The sequence below is a fragment of the Oryzias latipes genome, chromosome 5, assembly GCF_002234675.1.
Source record: "Oryzias latipes chromosome 5, ASM223467v1".
Taxonomy (NCBI): domain Eukaryota; kingdom Metazoa; phylum Chordata; class Actinopteri; order Beloniformes; family Adrianichthyidae; genus Oryzias; species Oryzias latipes.
The window spans coordinates 24,779,208-24,796,250 of record NC_019863.2 but is presented as its reverse complement, the minus strand read 5'-3'; the positions used below and the strand labels follow the sequence as shown (position 1 = coordinate 24,796,250).

General features: G+C 38.7%; 1 protein-coding gene across 5 annotated transcripts in view; it reads left to right on the top strand.

Moving 5' to 3' along the window:
* The window catches only part of iqsec1 (IQ motif and Sec7 domain 1), a 138,691-nt gene that overhangs the window by 87,667 nt on the left and 33,981 nt on the right, over positions 1 to 17,043 (top strand). The window contains exon 1 of one of the 5 annotated variants that reach the window (XM_023955125.1): positions 3,772 to 4,019. The exons of 3 other annotated variants lie outside the window; for them this stretch is intronic. In XM_023955125.1, coding sequence (XP_023810893.1) covers positions 3,982 to 4,019 — 38 coding nt within the window. In that variant the 5' untranslated portion in view covers positions 3,772 to 3,981. Of the gene's footprint in view, positions 1 to 3,771; positions 4,020 to 6,832; positions 6,999 to 17,043 lie in introns of those variants that run through there. One more of the 5 variants, XM_023955127.1, reaches the window with a different exon arrangement.

Below are 17,043 nucleotides of genomic sequence, written 5' to 3'. Positions count from 1 at the left end.
TCAGACATGCCTCTTTACCTTTTGGCTCCTTGGTGTACCAGCCTGAAGCTGTGAGGTGCACAGCATCATATTGAAGATGCTTCTCAGATCATTGCTGCAAGCTGGAGGCTCCACAGACTTACTGCCTGATGGGAGTTTCTGTATAATCAGAGGCCACTCTATCCTTGGTTCTTCAAAATCCTATCAAACAAAGTGCATTGGTGATAGTGTTTGTCCCATCTGGACACCTTGAGGTTTTCCTGTCAACAGAGGCAGATGACAGTTGCTTCCATCCTCACCGTTGTCATTTCTGCGCCGTCAAAGCTGTCTTGGCGTTTAGAAGCTCTGCCAGTACCTCACCAAGCCTCTGGGCTGCAGGCGGCTCTAATGAGCTCCCCAGAGTGGTGAGTGAGCTGATGGAGACACTCCACCCACCCCCACCCACAGCACTGACAGTACCCAGCCTTAATTGGTGTAAGAAAAAGAAAGAATCCAGAATGAGAAGAAACACAGCTCACTTCAAAAGAGGAAAAGAAGAATCTAAAGCCTATGTGTTCTTCATCAGAACTGAATTCCTTCATAAGCAAAGACTACATCCTGGAGAACACAGCAGTTTGTGTGTCTCTTCACACACATGTTATTTCATGCTAATGCTCTCAGGGGTTCATGTTAGTCCGAAGTCTTCTTTGTGAATTTTCCTGATTTTAAGGTTGTAGTTTTGGATTCTCATAGCCAGCTGTACTCCAGCTCCCTCTTCGCCTTTACCTCAAAGCATTGGGTTCTAATAGGCCTGCTAAATGGAACTATTCTGCCCTCTACTGGTCATAAATTGACACTGCCAGAGGATGTGTGTTTTAGAACCATTCAACTTTTACCTTTGTGTCAACACATTTTTTTTTTTCTGTTTTAAATTAAGGAGCACAATTCAACTATTTATTCAGGAGGTTTTTCTTGTGTTCTTATTTCTAAAATAACTAATTTACCAGTTATACATCCTTGTATTATTAAAAGCTGCTAGCAGGTAAATGGGAAGCAGTAAGTGTCGTGGAGGCGCTGAAGGTCCAGAATTCTGCATCTTTCCAGTGTCTCTGGAGGCGGTTTATTTTGTCCGTTTGCACACACACTGTTTCATGTTACGACAAATGAGACAATGCAGCTGATCCATGTGATGTCACAAGCTGTCCTGCTTTCAGAGGCTTACAGAGAAGAGGCTTCAAGCTGCCTTATCCTCATTAGCATCATTAAATTATTACGTGACCTGCAACCATTGTTGTCTCCGTGTTCCCACCTCTCCCTCTCTCGGTTTCCATTAAATTCTTACTTTTCTTCTTTATTTTATTTTTAGGAAAGAGGAGTGCTGTATGTTTCTGAGGATTTTTCAGACAGTGCACTCCATTCATAAGAAGGCAGTTCTTGAAAAAAAGCAACAATAATGATCTGGTTTTAGTGAGGAAAACTACAACTGTTACAATTTACTTTTCATACAAATACAAGCGTTTAGCCTGAATTGGACTAAACTGGATTGGATTAACAACCTGACCTAATTTGGTTTTGTAGCCTGTGTTTTGTAGCCTCTGTTAAAACCCCAGAGGCACATCCTGTTGTGAACCTGCACTGCAGTAAAAAAACAAAAAGGTTACGTGAAATGAATTTATTCAACAAATAATCCAGAACGTGTAGTTCCATCTGTTTTGGACACATGAAGCTGAAGCGGTGTGCTATGTCTGTGACGGATGGATCTTCCGCAGAAGAAGAATTTCAGGTTACTGCTCTTTGTCACTCAGCTGTGCGTTCACACGATGATAGCAGAGTAAGAGCTCAGCAGTGTCTTCAGAGAGAACCGTCGTCCAATTCTCAAGCAGAAGTGCTTAAAAGTGAACTGCTCTGTGACAAGTTCATGTGACATTAGATGATTCAAACAATGGGTAAAACATTTATCATCATAACATGGCCTTTGACAGGAGATGCTTCAAAAAACACAAAAAAAAAATTAGGAGTGCCTACTTCTCAGTACAAGACCTGGATCCTACTGAGTACAGATGGGAAGAATGGCGTTAATTTTTGGCTAAATGTAAAGCATGGGAACATTTACCTTTAAATTGAGGTGTTTAGTCAAACATGATAAAAGCATTCAAATAACTGATGGCATAAGACTTTTTCCCAGCTGACAAATGCTGCCAATTTGAACCCACAATTTAAGGAACAGAACTTGTAAAAACTGCTGATATATTCTATAAAATAGAAACTGTGAGCTCACAGTTCAACACTTCACACAAAACTGGCATATGTTCCTTATCAAAGGCAATAGAATAAAAACTAACAGAATATTCGGGCAGCTTGTTAAAATGTAGTAGTTTTTTTTTCTTAAATTAGCATTTCCTTTTACCCAAACCGGAAAAGAAGGATACCTTTATGGCCTCATAAACAAAATGATGTATTCAAAACTTGTATAGTTGTCACTCAAATCTGATAAACATTTGAAAGCCTTCAAACGTTCAAAGCTTCTCAGAAGTCAGTGGACATTTAAGGATGCATAGCAGGAAATAATAAAACATAACTTTCTAAACATATTTCCCTTTTAGCCTCATGACTTCATTGTTGGCACTAAAGTGTTCATTCAGTGGCACTAAACTAAAGAAGAAAAGCTCGAAATGAAGTGAATAAAAGACAGTTGTTTGTGATAGCTTTTATTTCCAGACATAGAAAAAACATTGTTGCTACTCTGAAATTTTGAGGTTTCTAGAGTGTGAATCCGCTTTGGCTGCAACCACTCGAGACATACAGAGACTGTCAAGAGTTTGCATCTTCATCACGAGGCTGCTGGTTCATGATTTTTTTCAGCATTGTGGGTTCATAGTTTTCATAGTTTATCTGAGATCTGCTGGGATTCACCATCACCTCAAACAGACGCTAAATATCCCATCAGGTCTAGTGTGAAAGCTAAAAACATGAAAGTCGAAAACTTGGAGGGTTGCAGTGTAACCTGTTTTAAAATGAAGAAGCAAAAACAATACAGTCAAGCTGCCCCAGAGAACATAAGGAACATTTCTTCCATCTTTTACTGTTTTGAGTCCATAAACACGTTAAAAACCCACTACCATCAAAATCAAGTTTTAGGGATTATTAACATGTTCTTGTTGCATTTTTCTCATCATGGAGGACACAAATCAAGAAAATAAGCTCATTACTGAGTATTTATTCAGATTTCTGCGAACACGGGGTAGGGCTCAAGCTCCCTGCTCCGCTCCATTCGGATGCATACCCTTGTAATAGATCCATGTACATCTTTGTTTTCCTCATCTGAGCTGATATCTGGCTCAAACTATACCCGTTTTGTTGCCTCTGTAATGTTAGATTAGGGGTGGGAGGGGCTGCAAGCTAGCAGGAGAGCATGTAAACAGAGAGCTCTCAACAGTCGGGAGGGGATGGGAGGCTCAACGCTAATAGTCCCGGCCTCAACTTAGAGGCTAATTTCTAATGAACTACTGGCGCTCTGCAGAAAACGAGACAGTCTTTTTTTTTAATTTTGGTTAAAATTGGCACAATCATAATTTAAGTACTGCTGGGAACGTTTGTAATAGTTTAAAAGATGATTAGGGTGGGTTTTCAAATCATTTTTATCAGACATTTTCTAAGCTTTTATTTTAGTTTATGTAAATACCAAAAACAAAACTTAAAAAATTTTTTTTTTACGGTTTTCAAAGCCTCAGGCTGATGATGGACTGATAGATAGTTTGTGCACTGGTGCGCTCAGTGAAGTGTTTATAGCCACCTTAAAACTGGAGCTAAACAGGGACGCCACCTGTCATGGGGAGCCTTTCCCAGGAAATCCCATTACCAGTAATCCCACAGGCTGGGCGGTAAAAACTCAGCGCCTAATCTTCACTCTCTCCCTCTGTGGGTCCCTGCTCTCCGTTCTGCTGTAGTGCCCGTGCTAGAAAGGGGGCGCGACCCCTGACAGACCTGTAACCCCACAGAGACAGAGCCTTTCTCTGGATATTAATGCTGCTCCATGCTAGCCGAGGTTCAAAGTTGCGACAGTAAGTCTGATTCTCTGATGTGCTGCTTTGTAGATAGATGCAGTTTTGTGAATCTGAATTTTGAAAAGTTATCTTTTTGGTACCTTTGTTACTGGAAAAGTGTCAATGCAGAAAGTTCTGCTCTGTTGGTGACCCGCAGTTTAAGAAGCCAGGCTAAGGAATAGAACATATTATTTAGAATGAATTAAAATAGAATCTGATGTTTCCACTAAAAATAAATTACCACCAAGGAGCTAAAGTCAGAGATGAACTTCATGAAAAGAGCAAAATGCATAAATGAGTTCATTTAGGCTAATGACTTTACTGACAGGAAACAAAAACAACACGGCTAACAGGAAGTACTGTAGAACAGGGTTGTGCCAAAAATATTGCAAGAGGTGCCTTTATTTAAAAAATAAATGAATAAATAAAAAAAGGATAAGGTAGAATTAGGTAAACTCGAGCATGAATTTAGCAAGTAAAATATTGACCCTGTACGTGTAGAGTAGGAAGTATCTGAATAAACTGAATTCTTCTTTAGACTAAATTGGAACATTTTAAGTTTACGATATATGGATAGTATGTAAAAGTAAACTGCCTCACTTTTAGTACAGACTAATTACCGGTATACCTGTAGTACAATTAAATAGGCTATTTTCTGCTAAGGGCTTATACTTGCAGGTCATTTTAGTCAGTGAAAATGTGATTCAGACAGAGCCAGGGTCAAACCGCACTCAAAAAAATCTATAATGTCAACAAGTCACACAGACTAAAAACAACACTAAACTAAGCTACTTAGAAGAGCAAAAACAAAAAAAGATACACTGCAAAAACACCTAGAAAAAAAGGCCACAAATTCTTTAAATTTGGAAAATATCTTTAAATAAAGAAATAAAATTTGGTTGTACAAAAATTTTTTGTTTAAGGAAGAAAATTCTAGTCAATAAGACGTGTTTTCTTAAACTAAAATTATTTTGCTTTTGAAAAACCTTCTTAATAAAATTATTTTTCTTGCAAGAAAGAAAAAAACGCTTTTTTGTTTAAAATAGGGTCTTCTTACCTTATAAGATTCAGTGTTTGCCGTTTATAAATTCCACTTTATTTTTTCTGTAGGAACAGTCTACGTGTCTGATGCTTCCCTTTCATTTGGGAGTCCTGTTTCTGTCCACACATCTAGATATGTAGCATAAGCAGCTCAGGGAAGCAGATGAAGACCATGGTTATCTGACCAGGCTGGGATTTCTAAAAACATGTGCATGTGGAGATTTGCTCTTCATCTTCATCACCTTCACACAAGTTACTCAAACACAACAACTCACATTTCTCGTGGTGATGTCACTGATTTGTTTTTGAGTTCAGTAACATTAGGCAATAATGTTCATTTATCCAATGAGATGACCTTGAGCATCATCACTAAACTCTCCAATAATCCTTCCTGTGGTTCTAGTGGTGTTTTATCTGCAGTCGGCTGAACTGAGAAGCTGCTGATTGAGAAAACAAGATTTTGTTTTTGTGTCTGAAATGTTGGGGATTCAATTTGTGAGCCAAAAATCTAATTCTCACTTGGATCCTGTTTTTTAAAACCGTTCCCAATGGTCTTTTAATTATGAGTGTGCTGTTTTTAGCCAAAATTATTTTTAAAACTGTGTTGTTTTTCAGAGCAGCAATTGTTCATTAGAAATTTTCTTTTTGAGTTTTGGGTGGGACCGTTAGTACCGAGCAACCCTGCCCCTTCTTTCAGTCAACCCTTTGTTTGCACTCTGTTCCACTAGCTTACAGCCCCTAACACCCCAACCTTACATTACCAGAGCAACAAAAATGGCGAGCAATATCAAAGCTATCCAGCTGTACAGTTTTGGGCCAGATGTCAGCTCAGACGAGGAAAACAAAGACTTTCATGGATCTATTTGTTTGCAAGTGGATGCATCAAAATGGGAGCTTGTAGCTTGCTTTTGCAGCTTCAACATCAGACCTACAAGCTTTTTCCAACAGCATTTTTTCGTCTGCTCCTGATTCCCAACAATTTGAATAAAGGAATACTCAGAAATGCAATTTTATGCCTAATTCTATTTACAAATGTCCTCCATCATCAAAAAAAAGGGACAGGAACACGTCAAAAACATCACATACCGGATTTCTATCGGACTGGGTCTTTAACAAAAATGAGATTGAGATGAACATTTGGAGGTTTGATCTCAGTTTGTCCAGGATTATAAAAATGTTGGTGAAAGACACCACAGTCTGTCCGACAGAAAAACACACATGAACCTATAAACCTGTCAGTTAGAGGATGCTGCTAGATTTGAGCATGGACCATAGGACGGCCACCTACAGTCAGGTCTTCACCACAGCGCTTCATGGTGCTTCAGTACACCAGAAGACTCCCGTTCTTAAATTTGGAGTAGCCACAGCTTTGCTCTTCCTGCAGCCTGACTCAGAGCTGCTCAGCTCATTAATCTCTCCATCCTCACTCAGGCTGTGGGTGGGGGTGGGGGTGGGGGTGGGAGGCAGCTGTCTGTGAAGCAAACAACACTTTGCCTCCCCACGTGTCACTCTCTTAGTTCAGACCCCAGCCTTGACCTTGCAGAGCTGCCAGCCGGCATGCGCCTGTGTGCACCAAAGTGGACACGCAAGTCCAGGAGCAGGAGGGGGTGGGTCAGTGGTGAGGGAGGGAGCAAGAGAGCTTTTAGGAGGGGAGGGGCCACGGCCCCATGCAGACAGAGAGGTGTTGTTAGGAGTGCAGAGTCGTCCTTCTGTCAGTGAAGGTGGAAGTATGAGGATGGTCCTCATACTTTTATCCAGGAGCTGAGGACTGTGGAGGGGGGTGGATGCCTCTGGGAGGGGGGGGGGGGGTCGTTCTGGCTGTCTCTTTTCTTTTTTTCTACTCTGGATCGTTGAAGGACTCATCCTCGGGGTCTGGAGCTGCGCACTTCCCGGACCGGCAGGCGTCCAGCAGTGACTGCCGCAGCAGCTGCTCAGATCATGACTCTCCCAGCCCCAGTATGTGTGTCTTGTTGTCTGATGTCATGGCATGTGATGTTTGTGTCTGAGGCAGAGTGGGGACTGTTGTCCTCGCTCGGCTCTGAACTTGTTCTGCCTTGTCTCCTTCATGCTGCTTCATCCTTACGCCCGTTTCCCTGAGTCAGGCTTTCTTCGTCACATCAGCCTGCATCAGCATTCAGCTTCATGCCTCTCATTACTGCAGATTAAATGGAGGCAGAATGGAAGTCACTCCTCTGCCCCGGCGCTCTCTCCATGCAGATTTTAATGTTGTTTCAAAATAATGAGTTTCTGATTCTGCATGAAGAGCAGGATAATGCAGGAATTCACCGGGCACAATTCCATCAGTCTTTTTGCTCTGGATCCTCGGCGGAGGGATTTCCACGTTGGCTAGATTATGCTTTATTAAGCTGCTTGGTATCAGATAATTCTGCATCTCCAAGGCCCTCTTTGGTTGGGAATTAAAACTAGAAAGAAGCAATGCTGTTTCTTGGCTACAGTTTATTTTTGTTCATTAGAAATGTCTCCTTCTCCTGCATTTCTAAAACCTTTTATACCAAGATAACCAGTAAACCAGAAACTAACCAGGTTATCTAGATACACAGCATTGCACTTTTCAGCTAGAACAGAAGAATCGTCTCTTATGATCAGAGTCTTGACAGTGAATGAGCAAAGCTGTGGTATTGCTGTTTCTTTGCCAACACAACACCATTGAAGAGGTTCTGACATCAGGAGGCTCTTGCCTGAGCTGAGCTCATGGGCCTGCTGATCCTGCGGCTGGTTTCTCAAACTAAAAGATTGTCCTGCTGGATCTTTTTTCTTTGCTTTTCATAGTCACCAAAACGACAGTCATGAGAAGCATGCTGACTCAAACATTCAGTTGATTGAATGAGCCAAGGAGCTCTGAGCAGTCAGATAGACTTAGAGGACCTTTGGTGATTTGGAGTGTGTGGACCTTCAGAACATCTTACTGCCAATCCTCTGATGCTCCTCTGATGATCTTATGTGGGTCTTTTGGTGTCTTTTAAAAACATTTTACTTTGTTGTGGTCCTTGGACAAAATTGATAAGGCCTTCTTTCTTCTATTTTATGATCGGAGTCTTTTGAGAATGTTTCATTCTTGTTTTAATTAATATAATATATGTTTCAGTTATGGTTATCCAAGACGGATAGCTGACTTCATTTCGAGAATGCTAAGACTTGGCAGGCACGTTCACTAACTGCAATGTCTGCTCAGTTTTGTTTGTGGTTTTCAGAAAACTTCATTCCAATCAAGTGATCACAAAAGACTAAAGCAAAGTGGAGAGCAAAGCATCACACAGCAGTCTGACTATTTTTACTCCAAAGCTAAATGATTAAAGAAAACTGTTTTTATCCTCAGTGATCTCTGTCAGACCTGAACAGCCACTACCATCACATTCCAGTTCCCATTTCTGAAATCCAAGCAGTTGTTTCTCTAGCTTCAATCAGGATTTCACATTATCCTTTCTAAACTCTGGATTAGTTGCCACTGCAGATCAAACACATCATTAAACATCTTTAAAACTTATCTTAAAGCATTGTGTTAGTAATGAGCGACACAATTCTGTTCCTCTATTGTTTGATTTGTCTCTTCTGTTTTTTTTCCTCAATTTTATTGTTGAATTTGTTGACATTTCATTGTTCAGTCATTTCTGCAGCACTCATTGTTGTGTTTTCAAGGGCTATAAAAACACGAACGATGATGATAAAACCCTGCCTTCAACATATGTCAGCAGTCTTCCAGTTTGATCTATTTTTGGAATACATGTAGCATATTTGAAATGTGTGTATTCCGCTTTTGAAGGGTAAATTTATCTGCTTTGTCAGGCTGGAGATGCAGCTGTTGCCTGCAGGGCAAAGTGAGCTCAGCAGGATCAGTGTTGAAGGCAGAGGCTGGCTCACTCACTCCACATTAACTGTTTTTGACTGAACTGCCTTTGGGCCGATCTGCACATGTAAGGGAAGTAAATGATGGAGAGTGACTATAGGATTAGGAAAACAGCTCACATCCTCTGTTCCTGGATTTTCCCAGACTCTCTGTTGTCTTTGTGGTTCCTGTCATTTAAGATGTAGTTGGATGTAGACAGTTCCAGACCTACATCTTTAGCTACTCACAAGAGTTTAAAAAAAATCCAGTTTGGCAGAATCACAAACTATGTTAAGTCTGCCAATAATCCGTTTAAATCTGAGCTTTGTACAGACATGTGTTCTGAGGGAGATTGTAAAAAGATAAAATTGCCATAACTTTTGCTGGAGATCTTTTTTGTTTTAAAATGGTATTCCTGTAGCTACACTATTTCTGTCTTAATGTGTTTGAACAACCAATAAACCAGGTAGAACTTTGGGTCAGCAGTGTATTTGTATATGGAAGAGTTCATTGTTTTCCACAGTCGATAGACGGCAATACTGATGTCTGCAGGTGATGTAGTGGTTTGTTATCTTAAGTCACGGATGGTACAAGTGACATGTTTATCATGAAAGACCCACTCTGATCCTCTTTTGAGGCCTTAAAAATTTTTCAAGTGGTCTTTTATTTAAGAATAAGCTGTTCTTAGGAAAAAAAAAGAAGCATTTTTCTAGGACAGTTTCTGCAGAGTGAAGCAACCCTGACCACCCACCCAGCGTTTTCTGCATTACAGTCAATCTTTTTCAAAATGCTTTTGATTCAGTGATTTCAACAAAGAAATACTCAAATTAAACTTTAAGTCTCTTAAAGCTTAAAATTTCTGCCATCATCAGGAAGAAAATGGCACAAGAACACGTTTAAAACACTTAAAAAAAAGAAAACTGGATTTTCATTGGAGTGAGTCTTGAAAAAGAAATACTTCAAATGTTTGTAGGACGTAGGACCCAAAATGCATGAGACCTGGCATGGTGGCAGAAACTAAAGCATTTAATAAATAAACTGAAATTCAACCCAAAAAATAAAAAAATCATGGCAAACCAAAAAGATGACAAGGCAACACAAACGACATGACAGTGAAGAACTGAACGCCAGACATTTAAATACACTGAGGATCATTAACACAAATCAAGACAGCTGTGAATGATTGGCACCCTAAATCTGGTGCGACTGATGAAGGGAAAAACACACCAGTGTTCAGTCTGCCGGAAACTATCTGAAGAAGAAGAAATGGAGGGAAATCAGAACAAAACCAAGAGCACAACTGAAAATCAAACCAAAAGCACAGAATCCTCACAATCTATAGTTTCATTGAAGCTAAATACAACACTGAATTAGGTTTAGGAAGGTGTGGAAACGCTGCAACTGTGGTCCTTTTGAACACTGGGATGCCGTTTTTAACATTTAAACCAAAACTTAAAAATAAAACTTAACCTGATCTGAACTGAGCTGTGGTTTGGTGAAGTGACTGAAGGCTTGAGCTCCAGCATTACTTTACATGAAGGAAATTAATTCTATGTCACAATTTTATAGGCCGCACTTGTGAAGTCCAAGCCTCCCACCTTTCCTTCCTAAATTAGACCCAAGCCAAGAAGTTCTGAATAATGTTGTTCCTCAAATGAACACTGGAGGCAGGTTACAGAAAAGAGCAAATTCTCATTACTCTCATTACTTGTGATTTTTTTTCTATGCCAACTTCTTTGTTTTCTATTTCTGACAATTCTTGTAGGGGATATATTGTTAAATCATTATTTTAGATTCTATCTTAGCTACAAGCGGTCTGATTTTTGATTGGCAGGCAGGTGGACCCCATAATTTAACTGCCGTCAAATTCCCAGTCTTATCCAGTGGGTCAGGTAACAGTAGATCTCACATTCACAAAGTACCATGTTCTTCTTTTAATGTTGATTATGTGACTACCAACTTCCTGCTGCCCGGTGTCAGAACGATAGTCAAACTGATGTGACAACTGGATGGGATAATTTTAGAAGCGGAAAAAAAAACGGTGTCGTGTTTCAGATTTTTTCGTCTCTCTGTAAAGGCAAAGATACGGTGGCCCTGAAGTGCAAACCATTCAACAAATCACTCGATACAAAAACATTTTTAAGATCACAGCAACAATTTAAAAAGCGTATTACATTTTAGAAAACAAAACAAAATTTCAGAAACCAAAACATAAAAAAGAAAACAGAAAAAAAAGAAAAAAAGATTTCAGAAAAAAAAATTAATTTCCAGAAAAAAAAAAGAAATATTACAAAATGAAAACATTTCAGAAAAAAAAAAAATTCCAGAAAACAAAATGAAATAAAAAAAAATGAAAAACATTTCAGAAAAAAAATGAAATATTAAAAAATGAAAAACATTTAAAAAAAAAAAAAAAAAAAAACATTTCAGAAAAAAATGAAATCTTCAAAAATGAAAAACATTTCCAAACCGGAAGAAGCAGGTACTATGGGACAACGCTGATTGGATGATGTTTGTCAATCATTTGAACTGAAAAGTATTTTAAATGAAGCGATGACGGATTTTATCGTCCAAACAACAATGTACTATAATAATCCACGTATTTCCCATTTACATATTAAATCAAAAATGCAGCAAACAGATAATGAAGGTTTAAATTATTTTTTGAATATTTCGTCTGAAGCAGAACGGTCACCCGGAAGTAGTTTGTGTGGATGACGTCCGTTCTGCAGGTAAACAATGAAAGGGACGGTAAAACGTTAACATAAACGTTAATCTTTGAATATTTAGCGGATGTGATGACAGAACGCACCCAGAAATATCAACACCAACCAGGTTTACAAATGTTTCAAAATGTCGTGAGAAGATTCTGTCTAAAGCAGCAGCTGCGAAGAAACGGGTGTTAAAGACGGCGCACATCAGGAAATGCAGTCCCGCCATCCACTGGATACAGATAAGGTATGGAGGCACATTTGTTTGATCTAATAAATGTAGCGTTAAACGTGATTTCTAGGTGGGTGTTTACAGACAGATCCAAGATCCTTCAGTCATACGTTAATGACAGGTTACCTCATCACCTGGAGAGGGGGGGTCACGTGGGCAGGATTCTCAGACAGGTGTACCAGCGGCATAAATCAGCAAAGCTGTCAGGTAAACTGCAGCAGTTTGTGTCTCAGAATAACATTTATGAATGCTTCTTATTCACACTATTAAGATCTGTGACTTTAGAGTGTGTCAGTGCACAGAAACATGACAGTAAATGACTGGATGTGCACATCATCAGACACGTCCAGGTGTGTAACTAACGGTGGCAAAGTCTGTAGTGTAAAAGAAATCTTTAAAAAAAACGTTTTAGTCTTTCAGGCAGAGGAGGAATACCAAATTGTTTTAGAATCTATTTTTTATAAGACTGAAATAATGTATTTTATTCTGAGTTTGGTGTTTTGACCCCTCCCTAATGAATTTCTGGTTTAACCCATTTTCTCCTCATTTTGATGAACTCAACTTTTTCCTGAATGAAAGATTAACGGCAGCTGATGTTTTTCTGTCAGGGATTTTTAATTTATTAATTTATTTCTGTCAGGGATTTCAATGGAGCTGGAGTCCAGTGCAGAGGAAGCTGCAAGCATGTACGAGCAGGAACTGGGGTCCCTTACCTGTGCATCTTCCTCTGGATGTGATGCTGAGCAGCAATGTGGACAAAGCTTCCCTGACATGACTCTTTTTGATATAGTTGTTAAGCACAAACAGACTTTCCCAGATGCATTTTTTCCTCTAATAAATGTGACTGACAGGTACGCTGAGTAAATGCTGATTGTAAGCGCAACATTTGATTGACTGCATGAAGAAGCCCATAAAGGAAAATCCACAACTGTTTCTTTGTTTCTGTTATTGAATAACGTATTCATGTTAAGTTTTCAATAAATATACTGCATTGCTATGAAACAAATTTGTTTATTTTCATATCCATTATTACAATCCTCACGTCAGCATTCAGTTTTTTTCATTGACAAAGAAACATTTCTAAACAACAGCTTTGAAAGTCAAACATCATCTTTGTTAATAAAGCTTTAAAACCTAAAATGGTAAACATGGAAAAACTCCTAAATGAAGCAAGCCTAATAGGAACATTTTAAACTGGAGTTTTGCTTAAAGGAACATTAAGTTGTTTGGAGTTGTACAAGTGTTTGATGCGATTCCTCAGATGTGATTTCCAGATCATCAGCCCGACGCTAAAGCCAGGAATTGTGCTTCGTTTTTCACTCCCCACTGCATCATTTACAACTAATCAGGCTTATGCAGCAGGTTAAAGACTTTTTTTTACAGGACCTGCAACTTAAAAAAAATTAGATATTAAGGTTAAATAATATTTATTGATTACATTGCACATAAATCATGGTGACTTGCCTTTACACTGCACAATGATATGAATGACTTTAGTCTTCTTGTATTCCCATGTAGAGCTGCCATCTGTTCTTCTGCAGCTCAAACCTTTCTGGAACTTCGCCTTGAGTAACTTCACCTGCAGAAATATCACATGTTAATTCAATTAAGTATTTTATAAACTTTTAAAGTTCATTTTTAAGTGTCAGTATATGTGTATATGCATGGTTCTAAAATATACAATGCACTTAAATATTATTTCCCATAAGAACTTGTTTACCGATTTCAGTCTTAAAGTCGATTTTTAGCAACACTGATGCCATATAATTACTGTAATTACTGTATAAATCACAGAATCAGGCTGGCTCGGAGCTTTTTCTCTCATGTTGTCACCGAAAACGGGAACGGCTATCATGTGAAGACGGTTCGTCTCCATCGGGTTCTTTTTGCGCATGCGCAAGATAAAAAGAAATTATCTTTTCAAAGCAGCACTTTAACATCCTAAAATTAACATCCTTAGAGACATGTGACTGACAAAAGAAAAGATCACAGAATTGATACTTACCTAAAGATGATTGACAGCGTGAACCTCGCAGCCGTAGACATTAGCGCACAGCGTTCAAAGTAAAAGTGCTCACAAACTACTTCCGGGTGACCGTGTGTCAGGCGAAATGTTAAAAAAATAATTTTAAAGTTCATTAACAGTTTGCTGCATTTTTTATTTGATATATAAATGGGAAATACGTGGATTATTATAGTACATTGTTGTTTGGACGATAAAATCCGTCATCGCTTCATTTAAAATACTTTTCAGTTCAAATGATTGACAAAAATCATCATCCAATCAGTGTTGTCCCATAGTACCTGCTTCTTCCGGTTTGGAAATGTTTTTCATTTTTGAAGATTTCGTTTTGTTTTCTGGAAATTCATTCTGTGTTCAGAAATGTTTTTCATTTTTTAATATTTCATTTTTTTTTCTGAAATGTTTTTCATTTTTTAATATTTCATTTTTTTTTCTGAAATCTTTTTCATTTTTTAATATTTCATTTTTTTTCTGGAATTTTTTTTTTCTGAAATGTTTTTCATTTTTTAATATTTCATTTTTTTTCTGGTTTTTGTTTTTTCTGAAATGTTTTCATTTTTTATTTCTTTTTTTTCCTGGAAATTAATTTTGTTTTCTGAAATGTTTTTTTTTTTTTGTCATTTTTGTTTTTCAAGTTTTGGTTTCTGAAATTTTGTTTTGTTTTCTAAAATGTAATGCTGCTTTTTAAATTTTTTTTTTTTTTTTTTAATTGTTGTTGTGATCTTAAAAATGTTTTTGTATCTAGTGATTTGTTGAATGCTTTGCACTTCAGGGCCACCGTACAAAGAAGACTCTAAAGTCTGCAGGAGTAAAAGAGACGCTCCGTTTCCCTGACGGGCACAGTAACGCAGTGTCTAACTCAGGCTTTAGCTGCCTCCACAGAGGTTAACTATTCAGCTGAGGGGTGAAGATCAAGCAGGGAAATCAAAGGCAGTCTTTCATTTTGACATCAGCATCAGCATTGAACAGAAAGTGAGACAGGACTGGAGCCAGGTGAGGTGGTACCGTCCAGTCACTCTAACCCAACCAGATCCTGGAAGTACGTCATTGCAGAAAGTAGATGTGTTGTCAGAGTTTGTGTGAACGCCTGTTTGTTCTTATGAGTGCACCTTAGGTCAGAGTCAGTCCAGAGACACTTCACTGAGAGTCTGTGCTCTGCCAATGAGTTAATGTCCCCCTTCAGCCTCCTGCTGCTTCTTTCAGTGTTTCAATTAGACAACTTTGCTTTCCAGAAAAACTGTTTTATTTTTAGACAGAAAACATGCTTGATTTTTGCAGGATTCTAGGTTTGTTTGCTGGTTTTTGACGGACAGGTTTTTGTTTTTGATAAAAATTGTGGGTTTTATTTGAATTTTTTTTTAGTTTTCAGGTGGCATTGAACTGATGATGGAAGAGATACAGTATCCAGTGGGACGATAAAGTATTTAGTCAGCCACCAATTGTGCAAGTTCTCCCACCTAAAAAGATGAGAGAGGCCTGTAATTTTCATCATAGCCATACTTCAAATATGACAGAAATAAAATCCAGAAAATCAAATTGTCTGATTTTTAAAGAAAACATGTGTAAATTATGGTGGAAAATAAGTATTTGATCTAAAACAAAAGTTCAACTCAATACTTTGCTATATACTCTTTGTTGGCAATGGCAGCAGTTAAATGTTTTCACAAGTCTTCACAAGGTTTTCACAAACTATTGCTGGTATTTTGGCCCATTCCTCCTTGCAGATCTCCTCTAGAGCAGTGATGTTTTGGGTCTGTTGCTGAGCCACACAGACTTTAAACTCTCTCCAAAGATTTTTTTATGGGGTTGGCTAGGCCACTCCAGGATCTTGAGATTTTTCTTACAAAGCCACTCCTTCATTACCTGGGCAGTGTGTTTAGGATTGTTGTCATGCTGCGAGACCCAGCCATATTTAATCTTTAATGCTCTTTCTGATGGAAGGAGGTTTTTACTCAAAATCTGACAATACATTGCCCCATTCATTCTTTCCTTTACACAGATCAGTCGTCCTGGTCCGTTTGTTGAAAAACAGCGCCAAAGCATGATGTTTCCACCCCTATGCTTTGCAGTAGGTATGGTGTTTTTTGGATGCAATTCAGCATTATTTCTCCTCCAAACACGACGAGTAGAGTTCTTACCAAAAGGTTCTATTTTGGTTTCATCTGACCATAGGACATTCTCCCAATCCTCTTTTGGACCATCCAAATGCTCTCTAGCAAACTTTAGACGGGCCTTAGCAGGGGACACGTCTGGCACTGCAAGGTTTGAGCTGCCTTGGCGGCGTAGTGTGATGATGGTAGTCTTTGTTGCTTTGGTCCTAGCTCTTTGCAGGTCATTCACTAGGTCCCCTTATGTGGTTGTAGGATTTTTGCACAGTGTTCTTGTGATCATTTTGACCCCACGGGATCTTGCAGGGAACCCAAGATGGAGGGAGATTATCAGGGGTCTTGCATGTCTTCCATTTCCTTATAATGGCTCCCACATATGTCCCAAACATGACAACAAACATCTTTAACGCTTGTGCTATCCTAGGCACTTTAACGTTGGGAGTTGGGTCATCTAGACCCACTAGACAGTGCGCTGAACCTTTTTTCTTCAATGATTTGTGATCTTCACTGGTGTACATGGATTACATGAAATCTTCCCACCTTTATCCACCTTTGTCATGGTAGGGAGAACACGTCAATGTAAGTGTGGGGTCATCTAAGATAGTACAAGGGTTTTATACTTAGTATCTGGTGGAAATTTGGGTTATTCAGACAATCCAGGAGCTGGTCTTCAAGCGCTCTAAAATTTGTAGATTCACTCCAAAATCCACAGCATTATAAAGTCCAATGGATTTAATCATGACTATACATTGTTGTGACAAAATAAAAAATGATAGAACAGTGACTTGGTGGTGTAGACAAACCGCGAATACGAAGAAACACTACCACTGCTGTATCTGAGTGTGAGCATGGATAGTGGTGCTTTTTTTTGGAGCCAAGCAATCCATAACAGGAACAAATACTTATATCATTGTATAAATCCGGTACAGACCAAGCATAGGTGACAGTAAAAAGAGAAAAGCTTTATCTAAGAAGAAAATTGGGATGGCATCTCCAGCAGGATAAGACACATTTTGGGGCCAGTTTGGGGCTGAAAAGACAATAAAGAGGCACAAAATATCTAAGAACCATCACAAAATTACT